The following is a 17527-nucleotide window of genomic DNA, read 5'->3' on the forward strand; positions in this document are numbered from 1 at the left end:
CCCTGCACCCCCCACCCCACCCCCCCGGCCCCTCACACCCCTCCAGCCCTCATTGGACAGCTGGAATATGGGAGGATGCTCCAGCAGATGCATCCTCCCCCGGGTACTGGTGCCAGTCAGGGGCCCTGTGGGCACGCTGGGGACCCACTGGGTCACTCACTAGGACACCTGGGGTGGGGATGTAGCAGGGACCCCCCCCCACATCCCCGCCCCCCTGCCTGACGCCCAGCTTGGCATTTCTGCCTCTTTGCCTTCCAGCAAGAAGCAGGGTCGCGAGGCAGCAGCAGCAGCGGCGGCCGCGAGCGGCTCATCTCAGAGCCCCCCCTTGCACAGGAGAAAGCAGGGGGGCCTGCCGTCCCCTCCCACCTCCTGGGGACACCCTACTCCTTTGGGCTGCCCCCCAGCTCTGTGGTCCAGGACTCCCGCTTCCCACCTCTCAAGTGAGTCTGGCAGCAATGGATGGTGGGGGGGTTGCAGGATGCAGGTGTCCCCTGCGGAGTCTGGTCCCACCAGGCATCTCTGTGGGGGAGTGACATCTCCCCAGGGGGACAGGGTGGGATGGTGACCATCTCCCCGCTCCCCCAGCCTGCAGCGGCCGGTCCACCACGTGGTGCCTCCCAGCGCTGTCACTGAGGATTACCTGCGCAGCTTCCGTCCCTACCACACCGCCGAGGACCTCCGCATGTCCTCCCTGCCACCCCTCGGCCTGGATCCGGCTGCCGCCGCCGCTTACTACCACCCCAGCTACCTGACGCATCACCCCTTCCCGCACCCCGCCTTCAGGTGGGCGTCAGCCAGTGGCCTGGGTGTCCTCGGGGAATGCTGGAGGGATGAGCCTGGGGGCTGGGGAGGTGGGAGCCTGATGTGGTGCTGCACTGAGGGAATTTGGGGCTCTCCAAACCCCTTTCCCTGTAGAAGGCAGCCCCCATCCAGCCTGGGGTCACTCCCAGCGGGGAGGAATTGAGGGTTTCTTTCTCCCTCTGAGTGGCGCATCCTGCTGAGCATCCCTGTCTTCCCAGGATGGACGAGTCATACTGCCTGTCGGCGCTGCGGTCCCCCTTCTACCCGCTGCCGGCACCGGGCTCGCTGCCGCCCCTGCACCCCTCGGCCATGCACCTGCACCTCTCGGGGGTGCGGTACCCCCCCGAGCTCTCGCACTCCTCCCTCTCCGCCCTGCAGTCCGAGCGCATCTCCAGCCTCGCCGCTGAGAGGTACAGCGGGGATGATGGCCGGGGTGGGCAGCGGACAGGACTTTGCAGGGGATGCTAACAACCATCTGGGGGTTGTTTGGGGGTTGGTGGTTTGGTTTTTTTTTGTTTTTTGTTTTTTTGGGGTTTTCTTTGCAGGCTGCAAATGGATGAGGAGCTGCGGCAGAGGGAGCGGGAGCGCGAGCGGGAGCGGGAGAAGGAGCGGGAGCGAGAAGCCGACCGGGAGCGGGAGAAGGAGCGTGAACGGGAGCGGGAACGCGAGAAGGAGCTGGAGCGAGAGCGGGAGAAGGAGCGGGAACGGGAGCTGGAGCGGCAGCGGGAGCGTGCCCGGGAGAAGGAGCTGAGCATGGTGAAAGCCATGGAAGGGCCCTTCCTCCCCGTGGCCGAGCTGCACGGGCTGCGGGGGCACGCGGCCGAGGAGCGGGGCAAGCCGGCAGAGCCGCTGGTGCCCAGCAGACCAGGTAACGTCCCCAGGCGTGACAGGTGGGGGGCTGCCACCCTCAGCACAGCTAGCCGTGGTCCCCTTTCCCCTCCAGATGGCAAAGCCGAGGGGTTTGGTGGCCCCCGGAGGTGGCCTGGGACGGAGCTGGGCTCGCCTGGCTGCCAGCTCGCTTTGCCAAAAGCCCAGCTGCCGTGGCTGTCGGAGAGGCGGCGCGGTGCCTGTGCCATCTGACTGGGTCCGGGGCGGCACTGTGCCCAGTGCCACGGCATGCCTGGCAGCTGGGCTGGCAGTGAGCGGGCAGCCCCCCCTGCGCCACGTGGGCAGGGGACCTCCAGGCTCAGGCTGGTGGCTGCCCCATGGCTCTGGGTGCCTCCCGCCCGCAGCGATGCTCGAGGGGCGGTGTACACCCCAGAACACCCCAATAGCAAACAGCTGGCTGTGAGTGGCCCCCCCTTTCTGTGCCCTGACTCCGGCACCCCCTTTCCAACCCAGAGAAACTCAAGGACTCGGTGCTTCCGACACCAAAGCCCATCCAGCACCCACTGCACCAGCCACCAGCCTCCCACCACCCCGTGCCCAGCCTCATCCCCAACCACAACGTGTTCCCGCTGCCGGGGAGCAGCGCAGCCACGGCGCTGCTCATCCACCGCACCAACGAGGAGGAGAAGTGGCTGGCCCGGCAGCGCCGGCTGCGCCAGGAGAAGGAAGATCGGCAATCTCAAGTCTCGGAGTTCCGGCAACAAGTGCTGGAGCAGCACCTGGACATGGGGCGTGCCCCGAGCCAGCCCGAGCCCGAGCATCGGCCCGAGCACCCCAGGTAGGGATGTTGCCTGCCCCACTCCAGGGATGGAGCTTCCCCCTGAAACCAAGTTGTGTTTTCCCATGTTGCAGCCATCCCTGCTGTAATATCTATAGGGTTTTCCACTGTCTCCCTGTGGCTGTGCCTGCCCCATTAGCCGGCTCTGGCCCCCGCACTAGGTAGCCGGCGTGCTGTAGCTGTGCCCCTCGCTCGTTGCACATCCCCGTGAGCAGAAGCCGCTGTGCTTGGCCGGCACCAGCAGGTCCCCATCACGCGGTGCCAGCCAGGCCGGCTGCGTTGGCAATGCCAGGCGTTGCCGGTGCCCGACATCTGCGCATCGGCAGGCGACGAGCCCAGGAGGTGGCTGGGGGCCAGCGGCGAGCAGCCAGGTGCTGCCCAGGCACCCGGCACTGCTAATTGCAGCTCCCCCCTGTGCAGCGGACCCAGGCGGTGGGATGCCCTGTGTTGGGGGGGAAGCGTCTGCCCCAAACCCAGGCGCTTTTTGTGGGGAGCAGGGGAGCGTGCCTGCACCCCCTGATTGACAGGGGCTTGCTCGGCCCCGTTGCCGAGTGCTTAAGCAGTGCAGGCTCATCCAGCCAGCTCTGCTGCTGGCTCCCTTTGTTATTTTTGGGTATCCAGGGGATTAGCGCAGCTCATCAAGGATAATAAGCAGCGGATTGTGGGGTGGCACAAAGGCGAGTGTCTGCCGCAGTCTCCCTTCCCCATCCGTTCGTTCCTCCCACCCCAAACCAGAGAGGAGAGAGCAAGGTCACCCGGAACACCTGCAGCTGGGGGATACCCATCCTCACCCCCACCCCGGGGCTGCCCACAGGCAGTGGGGAGAGGGACCGACCCCCAGCAAGGCAGGCGGTGCTTCCCACCGGTGGGGACACGGTGCCGGGGTGGTGATGGCAACACAGGGCTGAACTTGCTGCTCTGTGCACAGAGGTCTGGGGCACCGGAGCGGAAAAGCGTTAAATGCACAGCTTGGGCGCATGAAATATTTATCCCACTAACGGGCTGGCGCTGTCGCCGGCTGTTGGAGGAGGATTGCACCGGGGCACTGCCCTTGCTGCTGGGGGAGCAGGGTTGTGCCAGGGCTGGTGGTTCTCTTGTCCCCATGACGGGCAGCGCCAGGGTGGGGGTGGGGGTTGAGCCCGGAGTCCCCTGCCTGGTGCCCCAGGGATGCAGCCACATCCCTGCTCAGCCTACCCGGGAGCAGGCTTAACCCTGTCCGCTGTCCTTCAGGGCAGTGGCACAGGAGGGGATGGCTGTGGCAGCCCCGCATACGCAAACCCAAACCCCGCCAGGCGGCCCTAACCCGTGCGTTTCTCCCTCAAAAGCAGCTCAGTGCCAGGGTGCAGCCGGCTCTCTGGCATCAGTGCTGGCCCCTCACCTCTCCGGTCCTCTCCTTTCCCCTCAGGTCGGGATCGAACCGCCACGAGCCGAGTGTCCGGGAACCGGGTCAGCACTTCGGCGGACCCCCACCACTCATCTCCCCCAAGCCCCAGCACCACCCTGTCGCCACATCCCTCTGGAACCCTGTCTCGCTGATGGAGAGCGCCCCCGAGCCCCCCCGGCGCCTCCCTGAGCCCCACGCCCTCCATGGCCACCCAGCCCCCTTCGAGCCCAGCCGTCAGGGCATCCCACTGGTGAAGGTGGAGAGGGTCTTCTGCCCTGAGAAGCTGGAGGAGGGACCGAGGAAGAGGGATGCTCTGGAGAAATACCCACCAGGACGGGAGCCCGGTGCCCCAGAGCATGGGGGCTTCACCCACACCCCCTTCCTAACTGAGCTGGAGAAGTCCACGCAGAGCATCCTGAGCCAGCAAAGACCCCCAGCCGCCCCCTTCACCGAGGCCACCAAGCCCAGCTCCCCATACCGACCCCCCCCACCCCGTGCGCAGGACCCCATGTACATCTACGACGAGTTCGTGCAGCAGCACCGCAGGCTGGTCAGCAAACTCGACCTGGAGGAGCGCCGGCGGCGGGAGGCCCGTGAGAAAGGTGAGGTGCTGGGTTTGCACCGTGCTGGGGACCCCCCTGCCCCGGCACTGGGACCTGGTGGTGGGTGGGGGCAGCCGGCGAGTCTCCTGGGGATGCCGGCAGCCTGCAATGCAAATGCTCCCGCAAGCTGAGCGGCTCGGTAAATCCTCTGCTCTAGACATGCCCAATTAATAAATGATGAACTGAGGCTAATAAGCGGCCTTTAAATATTAATGGGACTGTGCGAGCATGGATAAGAACAGCAGTGAGGAGACGGAGCGCTTGGGGGGGGGGCGGGGCAGGCATTGCCATACCCCCTCCGGCAGGGCTGGGGGCTCAGCCGCAGCCTCCCCAGAGCCGTGCCCCATTAACCCGCCTGCCGAGCCCCTGCCACCCGGCCCAGAGCAATGCTGAGCGGGGACCCGGGGGTGGGCGATGCCCTCCAGGGTCCCACAGCTGGTGGAGGGGGGCCGGGCTCTGTTGGGTTACACCCCCTGCCCCGCTGGGACCCCCGCTGGACCCCCACTGCTCCTCCCGCAGTATCCTGCCTCATTGCACTGGCACCCTGCTGCATCTGTCCCCAGCGGGGTCCCAGCAGGTCCCCATGGTCTCCCCAGTCTCACACCAGCTCTCCCCATCCCCAGGTTACTACTACGACCTGGACGACTCCTGCGACGACAGCGATGAGGAGGAGGTGCGGGCCCATCTCCGCTGCGTGGCCGAGCAGCCCCCGCTGAAGCTGGACACATCCTCTGAGGTACTGCTGTCCCTTGCTGTCCCCTGTCCCCTCTGTCCTCCAGGGGAGCAGCCCCTCCTCAGGCACCAGGTCCCTGCGCTGCGGTGCAACCACAATCTGGCTGCAGAGGCACCAGGGGTTTAGGGATGGGGGTGGGAATGGAGATGGGGACAGGAATGGGGTTTGGGATGGGTATGGAGATATGGGGGTAAGGGTGGCGATTGGGAGGAGGATGGGGACAGGGATGGAGAATGGGGATTGGGCTGAGGATGGGTGTGGGGATTGGGCTGAGGATGGGCGTGGAGATCAGGATGAAGATGAGGATGGGGATGGAGATACAGGGATAGGGATGGAGACCAAGATGGGGATGGGGATGAGGATGGAGATATGGAGAAGGGGGATGGAGTGGGGATTAGGATGAGGATGGAGATGGGGATGGAAACTAGGTCCAGGGGTCACCCTGCTCTGCTCTCCCCCTCGGTGCCCCAGAAGCTGGAGTTCCTGCAGCTCTTCGGCCTCACCACGCAGCAGCAGAAGGAGGAATTGCTGAGCCAGAAACGGCGCAAACGCCGGCGGATGCTGCGGGAGAGGAGCCCCTCGCCACCAACGGTGCAGAGCAAGCGCCGCACGCCCTCCCCACGCCTCCCACTCTCCACCCGGTACAGCCCTGACGAGATGAACAACAGTCCCAACTTCGAGGAGAAGAAGCGCTTCCTCACCATCTTCAACCTCACACACATCAGTGCTGAGAAGAGGAAAGGTAACAGCCATGCCCCGCGCACGCTTTGGCCCAGCCCTGGCTTAGGGGGTCCCCACTGCCTGGTTTGGGGGGTGCCACGGAGGGGTCCTGTCTGGGGCCGTGAGCTTGCTCTGCTGAGCAGAGGCTACACTAAACCTCAGCTTCCCATGCTGCAGACAAGGAGAAGCTGGTGGAGATGCTCCAGGCCATGAAGCAGAAGACCACGCCGGCCGCCGTGGTGGTGAAGAGCTCCCCGCGGGACAGCCCCAGTGGCCACACCACTGGTAAGCATGCCTCATCCTTCCCTGGCTCTCGGCTGGCCGGGAGCATCCCCTGCCCGGCGGGATGGGGGGCTCAGCTTTGCCTTGCCGGGGGCACGCAGCCCCGACTGCAGCTGACTGCTCCTCCTGTGCCCAAAGAGCCACCGGTGCCGCCACTCCTGCTGGATCCAGATAAACCCGTGGGCATCGCTGTCTCCGTGCCAGAGGTGCAGAAGACGGTGGAACCCGGCAGGTTAGACCAGCTGAGACCCCAGGAGCTGCCGAGGGCTAAAGAATTGGCCACCATGCCGGCAGAGAAGCCCCGGCTGAGCGATGGGCACCCTGGGAAGAAGGCACTGAGCATCCTCAGCTACGTCAGGGGTCCCCTCCCCAAGGACATCCCAGTGCCACTGTCTCACAGCATGAATGGCAAGAGCAAGCCCTGGGAGCCCTTCATTGCCGAGGAGTTCGCCCACCAGTTCCACGAGTCGGTGCTGCAGTCCACCCAGAAGGCGTTGCAGAAGCACAAAGGTAACGGCAGGGATGCGGGAAGCAGGCTGGGTACCACTGGGCTAGCATCCCTGTGGGATAGGAGACCCCTTTGTCCCCCAGCTGGGGTCTGGCACCGCTGAGGGTGCAAAATTCACTGGCAACCTTGTTGCTGGAGCATCCCAGCTTATTGGTAAAGCTAAAAGTAAGGTGCTGGGATAATACAGCTCTGTTCCCCCCAGCTCATTTCAGTGAGTGAGGAAAATAAAGTTACTCCAGTGGGCAGGGGATGAAGAAAACCCACAGAAGATGCTGCAGCCCCCCAAAAAGGGCCCAGAGGTGGGAGGAGATTAATACCTTGAGGGGAGCATCTTTCTTGATGCAGTCTCGGGGAGGGTAGCATTAGGGTGGGGTATGCAGGGAGCAGGCGGGGGGCACGGGGAGTGGGCAGGGGGCTGATGCTTGGTGCCTGCAGGGGGGACGACGGCGCTGACGGCAGAGCAGAACCACAAGCTTGATGCCTCCATCCACTACAACATCCCTGAGCTGCAGGCGACCAGCCGCCTGGCCGCCCCCCCGCACAACGGCACAGCCGAGGGGCCACTGCCCCACCGGGCGCTGCCCCCACTGCCCCACGACTCGGCCTCTGAGGAAGAGGAAGAGGAGGAGGAGGAGGAAGAAGAGGAAGAGTACCCCAGGCCCAAGTGGCAAGGGATTGAGGCAATTTTTGAAGCTTACCAGGAACATATAGAAGGTAGGGGATGGTGGTGGTGGGTGTGTGTCAGGGCAGGGGCAGGGAGGGTAAACCCCCACTTCGTGCCTCAGTTTCCCCGGGTGAAACCACTCCGTTCCCTAACCAGGCATCTCCAGCTCCTGCTGGGACAGGCTGGGGAAGCACCGGTGGCTCCCCAGAACTGCAGGAGCAGCACAAAAGCAACAGGCACTGGTGAAAATGGATATATAAGTGAACAATTCATGTATTCACAGCTGCCCAAAGCCCTCCCAGCGGGAGGAACCTCGCAGGTTCCTCGCGGGCAGCGCAGGGGATGTGCAGGGATGCTGGAGGCGATGGCTGCTGGCTGGGCAGAGCCTTGTGCCGGGCTGGCATCCTCCGCAGTGACATGCCGGTGCTCGGGCACGGTCCTGCGCCGGAGGAGCCGGTGCTCAGCCCCTCTCCTCTGGGCCTTACAGAACAAAACCTGGAGCGCCAAGTGCTGCAGACCCAGTGCCGGCGGCTGGAGGCCCAGCACTACAGCCTGAGCCTGACGGCAGAGCAGCTTTCGCACAGCATGGCGGTGAGTACCGCGCACCCTGTCCGCCTCTAGCGCACCCGTCCCTTGCAGTGCCCCGTCCCTCTGCAATACCTGTGCTGTGTCCCATCCTCCTGCAGTACCAGTCCCTTGCAGTGTCCCCTCCCCGTCCCTTGCAGTGCCCCGTTCTCCTGCAATGTCCATCCCTTGCAGTGTCCCATCCTCCTGCAGTACCAGTCCCTTGCAGTGTCCCCTCCCTGTCCCTTGCAGTGCCCCGTTCTCCTGCACTGTCCATCCCTTGCAGTGTCCCATCCTCCTGCAGTACCAGTCCCTTGCAGTGTCCCCTCCCCGTCCCTTGCGGTGCCCCGTTCTCCTGCACTGTCCATCCCTTGCAGTGTCCCATCCTCCTGCAGTACCAGTCCCTTGCAGTGTCCCCTCCCCGTCCCTTGCAGTGCCCCGTTCTCCTGCACTGTCCATCCCTTGCAGTGTCCCATCCTCCTGCAATACCAGTCCCTTGCAGTGTCCCCTCCCCGTCCCTTGCAGTGTCCCGTTCTCCTGCACTGTCCATCCCTTGCAGTGTCCCATCCTCCTGCAGTACCAGTCCCTTGCAGTGTCCCCTCCCTGTCCCTTGCAGTGCCCCGTTCTCCTGCACTGTCCATCCCTTGCAGTGTCCCATCCTCCTGCAGTACCAGTCCCTTGCAGTGTCCCATCCTCCTGCAGTACCAGTCCCTTGCAGTGTCCCCTCCCCGTCCCTTGCAGTGCCCCATCCTCCTGCAGTACCAGTCCCTTGCAGTGTCCCCTCCCCGTCCCTTACAGTGTCCCATCCTCCTGCAGTACCAGTCCCTTGCAGTGTCCCCTCCCCGTCCCTTGCAGTGTCCCGTTCTCCTGCACTGTCCATCCCTTGCAGTGTCCCATCCTCCTGCAGTACCAGTCCCTTGCAGTGTCCCCTCCCTGTCCCTTCCAGTGCCCCCCACCCTATGCCACCGCACAGGCACCCCACATCCCCCATGGGCCACCCAGGCGAGACCAGCACCCCAGGAGCGATCCCACCCCTGCACCCCTGGCCTGGTGGCTGCCCCGCTGCCTGCCCTGACTGTCTTCTCCCCCTCGGCTGCCTGCAGGAATTAAGGACCCAGAAGCAGAAGATGGTCTCGGAGCGCGAGCGCCTGCAAGCCGAGCTGGATCACCTGCGGAAGTGCCTTGCCTTGCCTGCAATGCAGTGGTCTAGGGGTTATTTCAAGGGGTATCCCAGGTGACGCTCCTTGGGCTAGGCCGAACATATAGTCTAGAAATAATAATCTATTTTATTACCTTGAATATTTAATATTTTTCACTGGGAGGTTTGAAGCTAAAAAAAATAAAATGAAAAAAAAAAAAAAAAAAGAAACCAACAAACAACAAAAACGGAGAATGTGCCATGCATGAAGCAAAGGAGCACGGGAGCCGGGAGGGGAGCCCACCCGACCGGCGAGCAGCCCCCATCCCATCCCCTCCCACCCCCCACTGGCTGCTGGCCCTCTGCGAGCAACCGCCAGCCCGGCTCAGGCTCTCCTCCCGGGGGCAGGGTGCTGCGGCCCCCCTCCACCCACCCACACTTTATAATGCTCATTTTTTGTTGGGTTTATTTTTTTTATTATTTTTTTTGGGGGGGGGTGGGGTTGGTTTTTTTTTGGTTTTTTTTTGTTTTTTTTTTTTTAATTACAATTAAAGACTCCACCAACACTAAAGCCGGAGGAGCCCTGTGGGGCTGGGTGCAGGATGGCTGGCCAGCAGCGGCCGAGCCCCCCTGCCATGGCACTGGGAGCCTTCCCTCCACCCCCCGGGGCTTTCCACTGGAAATGCACTTCGCTATAAAACAATAAAGTCAATAAACTGGTTGAAGGTACCTTTTTGTTCCTGTTTGGGGGTAAGGGGCAGAGACGCGCTGGTGGTGGGCCCCAGCGGGGGTACCTTGTCAGAGCCATTCACCCTGGTTTTGCAATTTAAAAGTAAAAAAAAAAAGGTGCTTCAGCCTTGTATTGTGTATATATATTAAAAAAAGGAAAAGTTTTGTATGTTTTTATTACTTTAATTATTGTTATAAAAAGCTTGCCTTTTTTTTAATATGTTTCTGCTTTTTTTTTTGCTTTTTTTTCCCCTTCCCCCCCCCCTTTCTGCCTCCCTCTTATTTTCTTTTTTTTGGCAAAAGGATTAAGTTGCTTTTAGTGTTTGTACTGCTGCTGGTCAGGACAGAAAAGATATTGTTTTAGAAGAATTTTAAAACAGGGAAAATAAATCCCCTTTTCCAGTGGGGCAGGTGCTGTCCTACCACCAGCCCCTTGGGAACCTGGAGCTGAGCCCTTCCACCACCCTCCTCCTCCTGGGGTTTGGGTTTGGTTTGGTTTTTTTTTTTTTACCCTTTTTGGTTTTTTTGTTTCTGGATCTTTTTCTGGCCCATCTGGGCAGCTGTGGGTGTCACAGTGCCGGGTGGTTTCTCAGCCTTGTGTGGGCTCCCATCTGCCAAATTAAAAATACAAAGCAATTGCGCCGAGAGGGCTGGAGGGTTTGGGGATGGGTGGCCCTAGGGGGTCCTTGTCATGTCCCCCCCAAAACACCCAAGACAATCAGAGTGGTGCTAAGGCAGTTGGGGCAGGGGTAGCCGAGCTTTGCCCATGGGGTTGGGGTTGGTGGCACCACAGGGCCAAGCCAGGTCAAGCTCTCCCTGCCCATCCCCGGTGCCCGCCGGCGGGCAGGGGCTGCCTGAGGCTCGCTGCTGGCAGTGCCGCGGTGAAGCACAATGGCAGCGCCGGGCCAGGGTGGCAGGTTCAGGCTTGGTGCCACAAGGTGCCATTTTTAGCCACTTTGTAATCATTGTGTGCCCCAACTCCCCAGGGAGGTTTTGTATTTTTTTTATTATTATTATTTTTACAATTATTTATTATTTTTTTTTAATTCACCACAAGACAAGCTCACGTCTACGGGAAAAGGTGACCTCTGCTTTCTGCTTTAAATTCCCTTGTTGCACTCTCAAAGAAAGCATTAACACCACCCCCCCCGCCAGCTCCCCAGTCTCCCATTGGCTTCACCAAAAAAAAAGCTGTGCAAGATTAAAAAGCAAAATGCCCTTGTGACAGAAATTAGTTTAATCTTTTTTAAATCCCCAATTGCATCGCCAGCCTCTGGCCTAGCCGCTGCCAACTCCAGGCTTCACAATGAATTTTAACACGGCAAAATATGCTTGCTGCTCGTCTCGCTTTTTCCCTTCCCGTGTGCTGGGGTTGGGGGCGGGGGGGGGGGGGGGAAGAAGCCAGGGCTAGAAAATCAGCGGCAATTTATCCCTTGCCGCCACCGTGCCGTGATGAGGCTGCGGGTAGGAGCCTGGCTGGGATGTAGCCTTGCTTCGTAGCAGCTCCTGTGCTGAGACTTTCCCCCCTCACCAGCCCATAATCATGTTTTTTGGACCAATTTCTCAGCATTATTCCCCCCGAGGCCATGGCAAGCAGTTGTGTCTGTACGTACCCCATGCAGAATTGCTGGAGCAGCTGCGCCAGAGCCTGGGAGGGCTGCGAGGAGGGAAAGGAAGGCAGAGCCTGCTGGGGGCAGTTTAGATGCTGTGAAAGAAAACAAAACAAAACAAAAAACCCAAAAAGGAGAAAAAAAAAAAACCCAAACCCTAAACATGTTCTAAGTGTACTTGTTTGAATTAATTGTAATGTAATATATTATTTGTTGAATGTAGTAATTAGGTATTTATGAATATATTGCTGTAATTTCTGAAAACATCCAAAAAAAATAAACTCTTCCACAATGACGGCAAAGGATTCTTTCTCCCCCACTGGCCATGGGAAGTCAGCCCTGCTCCAAGCATCCCCCAGCCTCGAGCATCCCCCAGCCTCACCGCGAGCAGCTCCTGCCGCTGCCACCTTGTCCGAGCCCTTTGGTCGCAGCCCTGGCCGCTGCAGGCAGTGCTGAGGGAAGCAGCGAGGCAGGCAGGGCACAGATGGCAGGCAGGAGCTGCACGGAGGCTGGCCCAGATGCTCGGGGAAGGGCACCGCTCGCGGCTTGCCGCCGTTGGGTTTGAGCCGGCATTTCCCCCTCGCCCGTAATAATTACGTCTGCCATCAACGCAGCCCGACGCCGGCGAGGATCCTGCCCTTGCCTGTCGGTCTGCCGCAGGAGAACGGGGCTGGAGCCAAAGGAGGAGAGCTGCGGGTTTTTCCAAGCATTGTTTAACCCACGTATGCTTGATGCACAGCGTGCGACAGAACAGGGTGACTAATTTGATGCCGTTCACTCAGCTGCAATTTTAAAAAAACTACTTTATTTTTTATACACACAGTTTCAGATTTATATATTTTAAAAAAAAAAAGTCAGACATACGATATTACAAGACAGCCTGGCTTTGGAGAGGGAAAATAATTTCCTTTTGTCCTTCTCCAAAGAGCAGATGGATCTGCTTCCCAGCTGATCTCCCCAGCAGAGTAGCAGACACCTCTCATTGCCAGCACATCTTCCCCCTTTTCAAGGCTCTGAGAAAATTCATGGCGAAGCACCGCCTAGAAATTTATTGCTTTCAAGCCAGTGTGTGGCCTGTGCTGCCCTCAGAAGTTCCCTCTATGAAGTACACCCACACTCTCCAGGGTGGAGAGATTTGCCTGACATCATTAGACAGCAGCCTAGTGCTGGCAAGCCACCACCTGCAGCAAGCAGATCTCCGAATCCAAGAGAGAGGCCCACCTCTGCAAAGAGGGAGCACGTAGGAGCTGCCGTACAGGGATGCTCCTGGGCCACTGGCAGCTCTGGAGCGGTTCCCAGCCGCCTGCTCCCTCCCCTGCCTGCACACACACCGAAGGGGAACCACAGCCCGTGTGCCGAGGAGGGGCTGCAGGCTTGGGTGGCTTCAGGAGATCTGCGCAGGGAGGTGGAAGCTGGCCAGATGGAGGTGAGGAGGGAGCCTGCTCCTTTCCACTGCCCTCTCCTCAGAGGTTTGGGGGCCGGCCTGGCTAGTACCTCAGAAATCCTGGGACTGAGCACTCTCACCAGGCTGAAGGTTAGTCCGGAGCTTGTACATGTGATCTAAGGCTTGAGTAAGGAAAGTCCCGGTTGTGTTGATCTCCATCAAGGTTAAGTTATCTAGCTAAAAGAGAAAACAACAGAATGTGGGGAGACAGCCCTGTTGCAGTGGAGGACAAGGAACTCTGAAAGCAGCTCTGCAGCCCGCACTTTTCCTTCGGTGACACCCCAAGGGACTGGCCCAGCTGCCACCCCCAGTCAAGAGAAGCACACGAGCAACAAGAGCGCTATTTCCATAAGGCACGGGGAGCTGCAACCAGCCCATAAAGCAAGGTTTCAGCATATGGCTTTAGATCCCAACTGACATACCCACAACCCAGGAAAAACATGCCCCAACCAGCATTTTCACGAGCAGCTCTCATCAGTCACAAGCCCACACAATCGCACGGCATCTGGAAGCCTCCCAGCACGGAGCTGGCAAACCTCGCCCCGCGCGTCCCCGCCGCACCTTGGCGTGAGCTTCCTGCTGCCTGACGAAGCTGTCCGCAGACAGCCGCAGCTTGGCCACCCGGGTGTCCCAGGTATCCTTCACCAGCGTTCGAATCTCGTCGGCTTTGGGGATGTTGTCTGAGGCACTGGAGGAGGAGAGGATCAGAACAGGCTGTGAGGGACTCGTACGTTATGTCACCGGTGTAAGTAATGTTGGCAGTTCTTCAGCCCTCCGAGGCATAAGCAGAACAGTTTGCTACAGAGAAAAAAACCTGCAACTCAACATTAAAATCCAGCCTGGTACTTCTGCTGCTGGGATTTCTGGGATAGTTTATTTACCCAGGAATGCTCAGCTCTGATGCAGCATCTGGTTCTCACTAGAATCCTTCTGCTCTTTAATTGCCCAGCTGGTACGAGGTACACGGAGGGCCAATAACCCGGCCAAACTCACAGGCAGCCAGGGAATTGAAAGGACTCGGCTGCGATTAGAGCCCCGGCTCTGTGCTCTCGTGGCTCTATCAGAGTATTAAGTTGAAAGGACTGTACGAGCTGTGCCACATCCTCCCATTAAGGCAATTCAGCACTGCCATAAGGACCTCGAGAGATCAGATCAATTCACATGGACAGAGCTGTCAGGGTTATTCTAGCGTGAGGGAAGGAGCCGCACGCCAAGAGCGTCATCTCCAGAGGAAAAGCCAGTGCTTAAATGACCACCCCGCCGTAATAGAGGGCTTAAAGTCAGAAGAGCCTGCGCTAGGAAAAATACCAGCCAGCACATTTTACAAGTGAAATGCCTCAACAGGCAGGAGTTCAGACTTGGAATATCCCCGGTCTCCTGCTTCTCAGGCCGAGGAAAGAGGAGCTTTCCTCCTGAAGGAGAGCCAAGGAAGAAGCCTGGAGGGTTCAGGCTGCTGAACAGATTGCAGGCACGGAACGTGTTGCCGATCCTCAAGGCCTCTACGCTTAGCTGCCGCTCAATAAAGCGGCACAGCCCCAATTATCAGGCCACAGAACAAGCAATCCCCAAGTTACTGAAATGCAAAGTTACCATGAGAAAACTGCTGCAATGAGATCTTGGCACGCTGTGAAATAAACCTCCATTAACTCTCACTTTCCCACCGCCCTCTGGGGTTGCTGCCAACGAAAGCTTGAAAAATTGTCTATGCCAGTATGTACTCGGGCGGAAACTGTTACAATACATTTCCTACTTACTAGTTTAACAGCAGCTTTGTGAGTTCCATATAATAAGGACTGGGCATCGGAGTGAAGGTGTCCTCTTTACGTTCCTGGTCCCGGATTTCCTCCAGTTTTTCTAAAATACAACCAGGAATGGTCAGGCATTGCCAGACTTTCAATGCCCTAGGCACATTTTTAGCCCCCAGGAAAACCCACGCGCTGTTTCTGTAGGACCGACTCTGTGTTCAAGCTGGAACCAACATGCAGACAGTAAAAGGCTTCTGTAACAAAGCACACAAGGATGCTAACAGGGACATCGAAGCCACACAGCACACCATGCTGGGAGGCTGGATCCACACCAGTTTGACCCCCAAACTCATCACCTGTTGGGAGGTGTTCCATTCACCAACAAAGCACTTGCTCTAATTAGCGTTTGTGCCCTTGAATGAATAAAGCAGGATGCTTGGTGCACTTTCCCTCTTACTGCAGCTCCACTGTTTACCTTCTCTTTCCCAGCTTCCCTCGAGATGACAAAAGGGAGGGTGCCACGATTCTCACTTTTTAGAGAGTGAGACGACTTCCCATTTCCAATGCCCTCGAGGAAAATTATTTCATGGAGTGAATGAACTGGTGATTAACATACATATATGCTCTCCAAGGTTTCCCTCCTCACAGAGTGTCATCCAAGGTCCCCAGAGCTCTTTCTGAGCAAGTCTTGCGAGAGATGCAAGTGCTGCTCAGAAGACCAGTGACTACTGCTGGAGATGAGCATCAGGGCTGGGGATTCAATCTAACCCTTGTTCTTCTTCCTCATCAGAGGAACAGAAGTTAAATACCTGACTTAACTGGAAAGATTACATCTCCTGTAAATATAAAGCACTCCGGTGGTGGAACATTAGATCCTTCTCTCAGAGTTACCTTGTGTTTGTCGAATTAAGCTTCCCGCTAATGCTGAAAACCAGAGATTTTTTGTTAACTTCATGTTTCTGCTGCACCAACTGAAGCCCAGGGCTGATGCCACCATCCTTACCAACATCCATCCATTCTGGAGGAATGAGCCGACACTTCTGCCTCTGCTTCAGATTAATGGCCAACCAGACAGGCACTTCCACCGGCAAGCCAGGATTGAAAGGACCCAGATCTCCCTGGAAGATGAATTGAAGATGAAAGTAAGGCAGCAGTGAGGGCTTGGACACTGCAGAATTTGTCTGCTAATCTGGCCTTGGCCATCTCTAGAGAGCACAGGTTTCCAGAGGATTCTGAAAAGCCCGAGTCAAATAGCTTCTGAATTTGCTCCTCTCGCTTCCCATAATTCTTGCTCTCAGACTTTTCCTCCTCTCCCTTGAGAAGTAATAACTAACGTTTCCAGTGCATTTTCTATTTCAAAGCATTTCACAGAAGTTATAGTCAGAAATTACATCTGTCTTGGAAATGCAACCCCCTGGGCTCAGAGCGAGGTGTTTTCAGAGGCGGGTGGCAGTGGAGCACAGCATGCACCACCAGCACATTTCGTGTGAACACCAACACCAGATCCTGGCCCCCCTCGGCTGGTGGCTCAGCACCCAGGGCAGCCGGTCACCCCTGCCAGCCCCCAGCCAAGGCCCAGGTGCCAGGGGCTGCATCACCCACTGCAAAAGCACCGGAGATGTGGGGGACAGCACTGCCCCCTCCCAAACCACCGGGGGGCTGCCCTGCCTCCTGTCCCAACCTGCTTCCCCCCTCCGCCCCATCGCTGCCCCTGTCCCCCTTTAATCCCTCCATCCCCATCACACCTGACCCCCCATCCCTCCAGCTCCTTCCCCATGCCCCACATCCCCTATCACCTGCCCCCAAACGTCCTGCCCCCGATCCCCTCAGCCCCTGTCCCCTGATGACCCCAGCTCCTGTCCCTCAATCCCAATCCCCTCGGCCCAATCCCCCACACCTTAATCCCTCCTGCCCCCAAGGCCTGTCCGTAAACCCCCACCGACCCTGATCTCAATCTCCCTGGGCTCTATCCCCCAAGTCCCTGTCCCCAGCCCCCACCCCGGCCCTGCCCTCCCGGCCCTGTCCCCCAAGTCCCTACCCCCAGTCCCCGCCGGGCCCTGTCCCCAAGCCCCCCCCCCCCCCCCCCCCGCCCTGTCCCCAGGCCCCCCCACGCCCTGTCCCCAGGCCCCCCCTAGGCCCTGTCCCCAGGCCCCCCCACGCCCTGTCCCCAGGCCCCCCCTAGGCCCTGTCCCCAGGCCCCCCCTAGGCCCTGTCCCCAGGCACCCACGCCCTGTCCCCAAATCCCCCCTAGGCCCTGTCCCCAAGCCCCCAGGTCTGTCCCCAAGCCCCCCCACGCCCTGTCCCCAAGTCCCCCCTAGGCCCTGTCCCCAAGCCCCCAGGTCTGTCCCCAAGCCCCCCCACGCCCTGTCCCCAGGCCCTGAGGTCTGCCCCCATGCTCCCCCTAAGCCTCTGTCCCCGGGATCCTCCCCCAGGCCTGTCCCCACCCCCCGGCCCCGCCGACCCCGATGAGATGGATCCGGTCGAGGCTGAAGTTGGGCACGATCGTCACCAGCTCCTTCTCGGCCAGGAACTCCACCTCGGCCGGCTCCATGGCGGCCGCGACAGGGGAGCCTGGGCCGGCCCCGAACCGGCCCCAAACGAGCCCGGCGCCGCCGTGCGCCCGCCCTCGCGATTGGCTGGGCCGCGAAGAGGACCCGCCCACAGCGGCCCGCCTCCCGCCGTTTTGGCGGTCTCCGTGTGGGGCGGGGCCTGGAGCAGCTCGGAGTACGCTGATTGGCTTTTCGCGAACGACGCTGGTCGGCCATTGGTCATCATTGCGCACCCCTTTCTGATTGGCTGTTCTACTCGCGCCGCGCTCCGCCTCCGGCCCCGAGGCCAGGCCCTGCTGGGGGAGGTCTGGGTCAGCCGCAGAGGGACCAATCCCAGTGCGCCCCGGGGGGCTCTCGGCCAATCAGCGCTCCGCACTTGTTGCCGGGG

The 17527-nt window shown here is 59.5% G+C and overlaps 2 protein-coding genes across 6 annotated transcripts in view; one reads left to right on the forward strand and one right to left on the reverse strand.

Moving 5' to 3' along the window:
• The window catches only part of GSE1 (Gse1 coiled-coil protein), a 102101-nt gene extending 92310 nt beyond the window's left edge, over positions 1-9791 (forward strand). For 2 of the 3 annotated variants that reach the window (XM_040615157.1, XM_040615159.1), the window contains exons 5-17: positions 259-440; positions 586-783; positions 1020-1211; positions 1347-1669; positions 2143-2467; positions 3873-4453; positions 5077-5189; positions 5658-5928; positions 6069-6191; positions 6327-6698; positions 7132-7410; positions 7848-7951; positions 9028-9791. In XM_040615157.1, coding sequence (XP_040471091.1) covers positions 259-440; positions 586-783; positions 1020-1211; positions 1347-1669; positions 2143-2467; positions 3873-4453; positions 5077-5189; positions 5658-5928; positions 6069-6191; positions 6327-6698; positions 7132-7410; positions 7848-7951; positions 9028-9162 — 3198 coding nt within the window. In that variant the 3' untranslated portion in view covers positions 9163-9791. The remainder of the gene's footprint in view (positions 1-258; positions 441-585; positions 784-1019; positions 1212-1346; positions 1670-2142; positions 2468-3872; positions 4454-5076; positions 5190-5657; positions 5929-6068; positions 6192-6326; positions 6699-7131; positions 7411-7847; positions 7952-9027) is intronic. The other variant, XM_040615158.1, reaches the window with a different exon arrangement.
• Positions 9563-17220, reverse strand: GINS2 (GINS complex subunit 2). Of its 3 annotated transcripts, none has more exons than XR_005831095.1 (6): positions 17052-17220; positions 15594-15708; positions 14600-14699; positions 13407-13533; positions 11405-13022; positions 9563-9875 (listed from the first exon to the last, which is right to left on the reverse strand). XR_005831095.1 is itself a non-coding variant. In XM_040615160.1 (5 exons), the coding sequence occupies exons 1-5, from the start codon at positions 17139-17141 to the stop codon at positions 12897-12899; spliced, it is 558 nt and encodes a 185-aa protein (XP_040471094.1). In that variant the 5' UTR covers positions 17142-17220; the 3' UTR covers positions 10033-12896. The 3 variants fall into 3 exon arrangements, 1 of the variants encoding a protein (XP_040471094.1); XR_005831094.1 differs by lacking the exon at positions 9563-9875 and adding an exon at positions 10036-10402; XM_040615160.1 differs by lacking the exon at positions 9563-9875 and having other exon boundaries at positions 10033-13022.
• Between the last annotated feature and the right edge of the window lie 307 nt (positions 17221-17527).

This window comes from Falco naumanni, chromosome 15 (genome assembly GCF_017639655.2).
Source record: "Falco naumanni isolate bFalNau1 chromosome 15, bFalNau1.pat, whole genome shotgun sequence".
NCBI classification, from domain to species: domain Eukaryota; kingdom Metazoa; phylum Chordata; class Aves; order Falconiformes; family Falconidae; genus Falco; species Falco naumanni.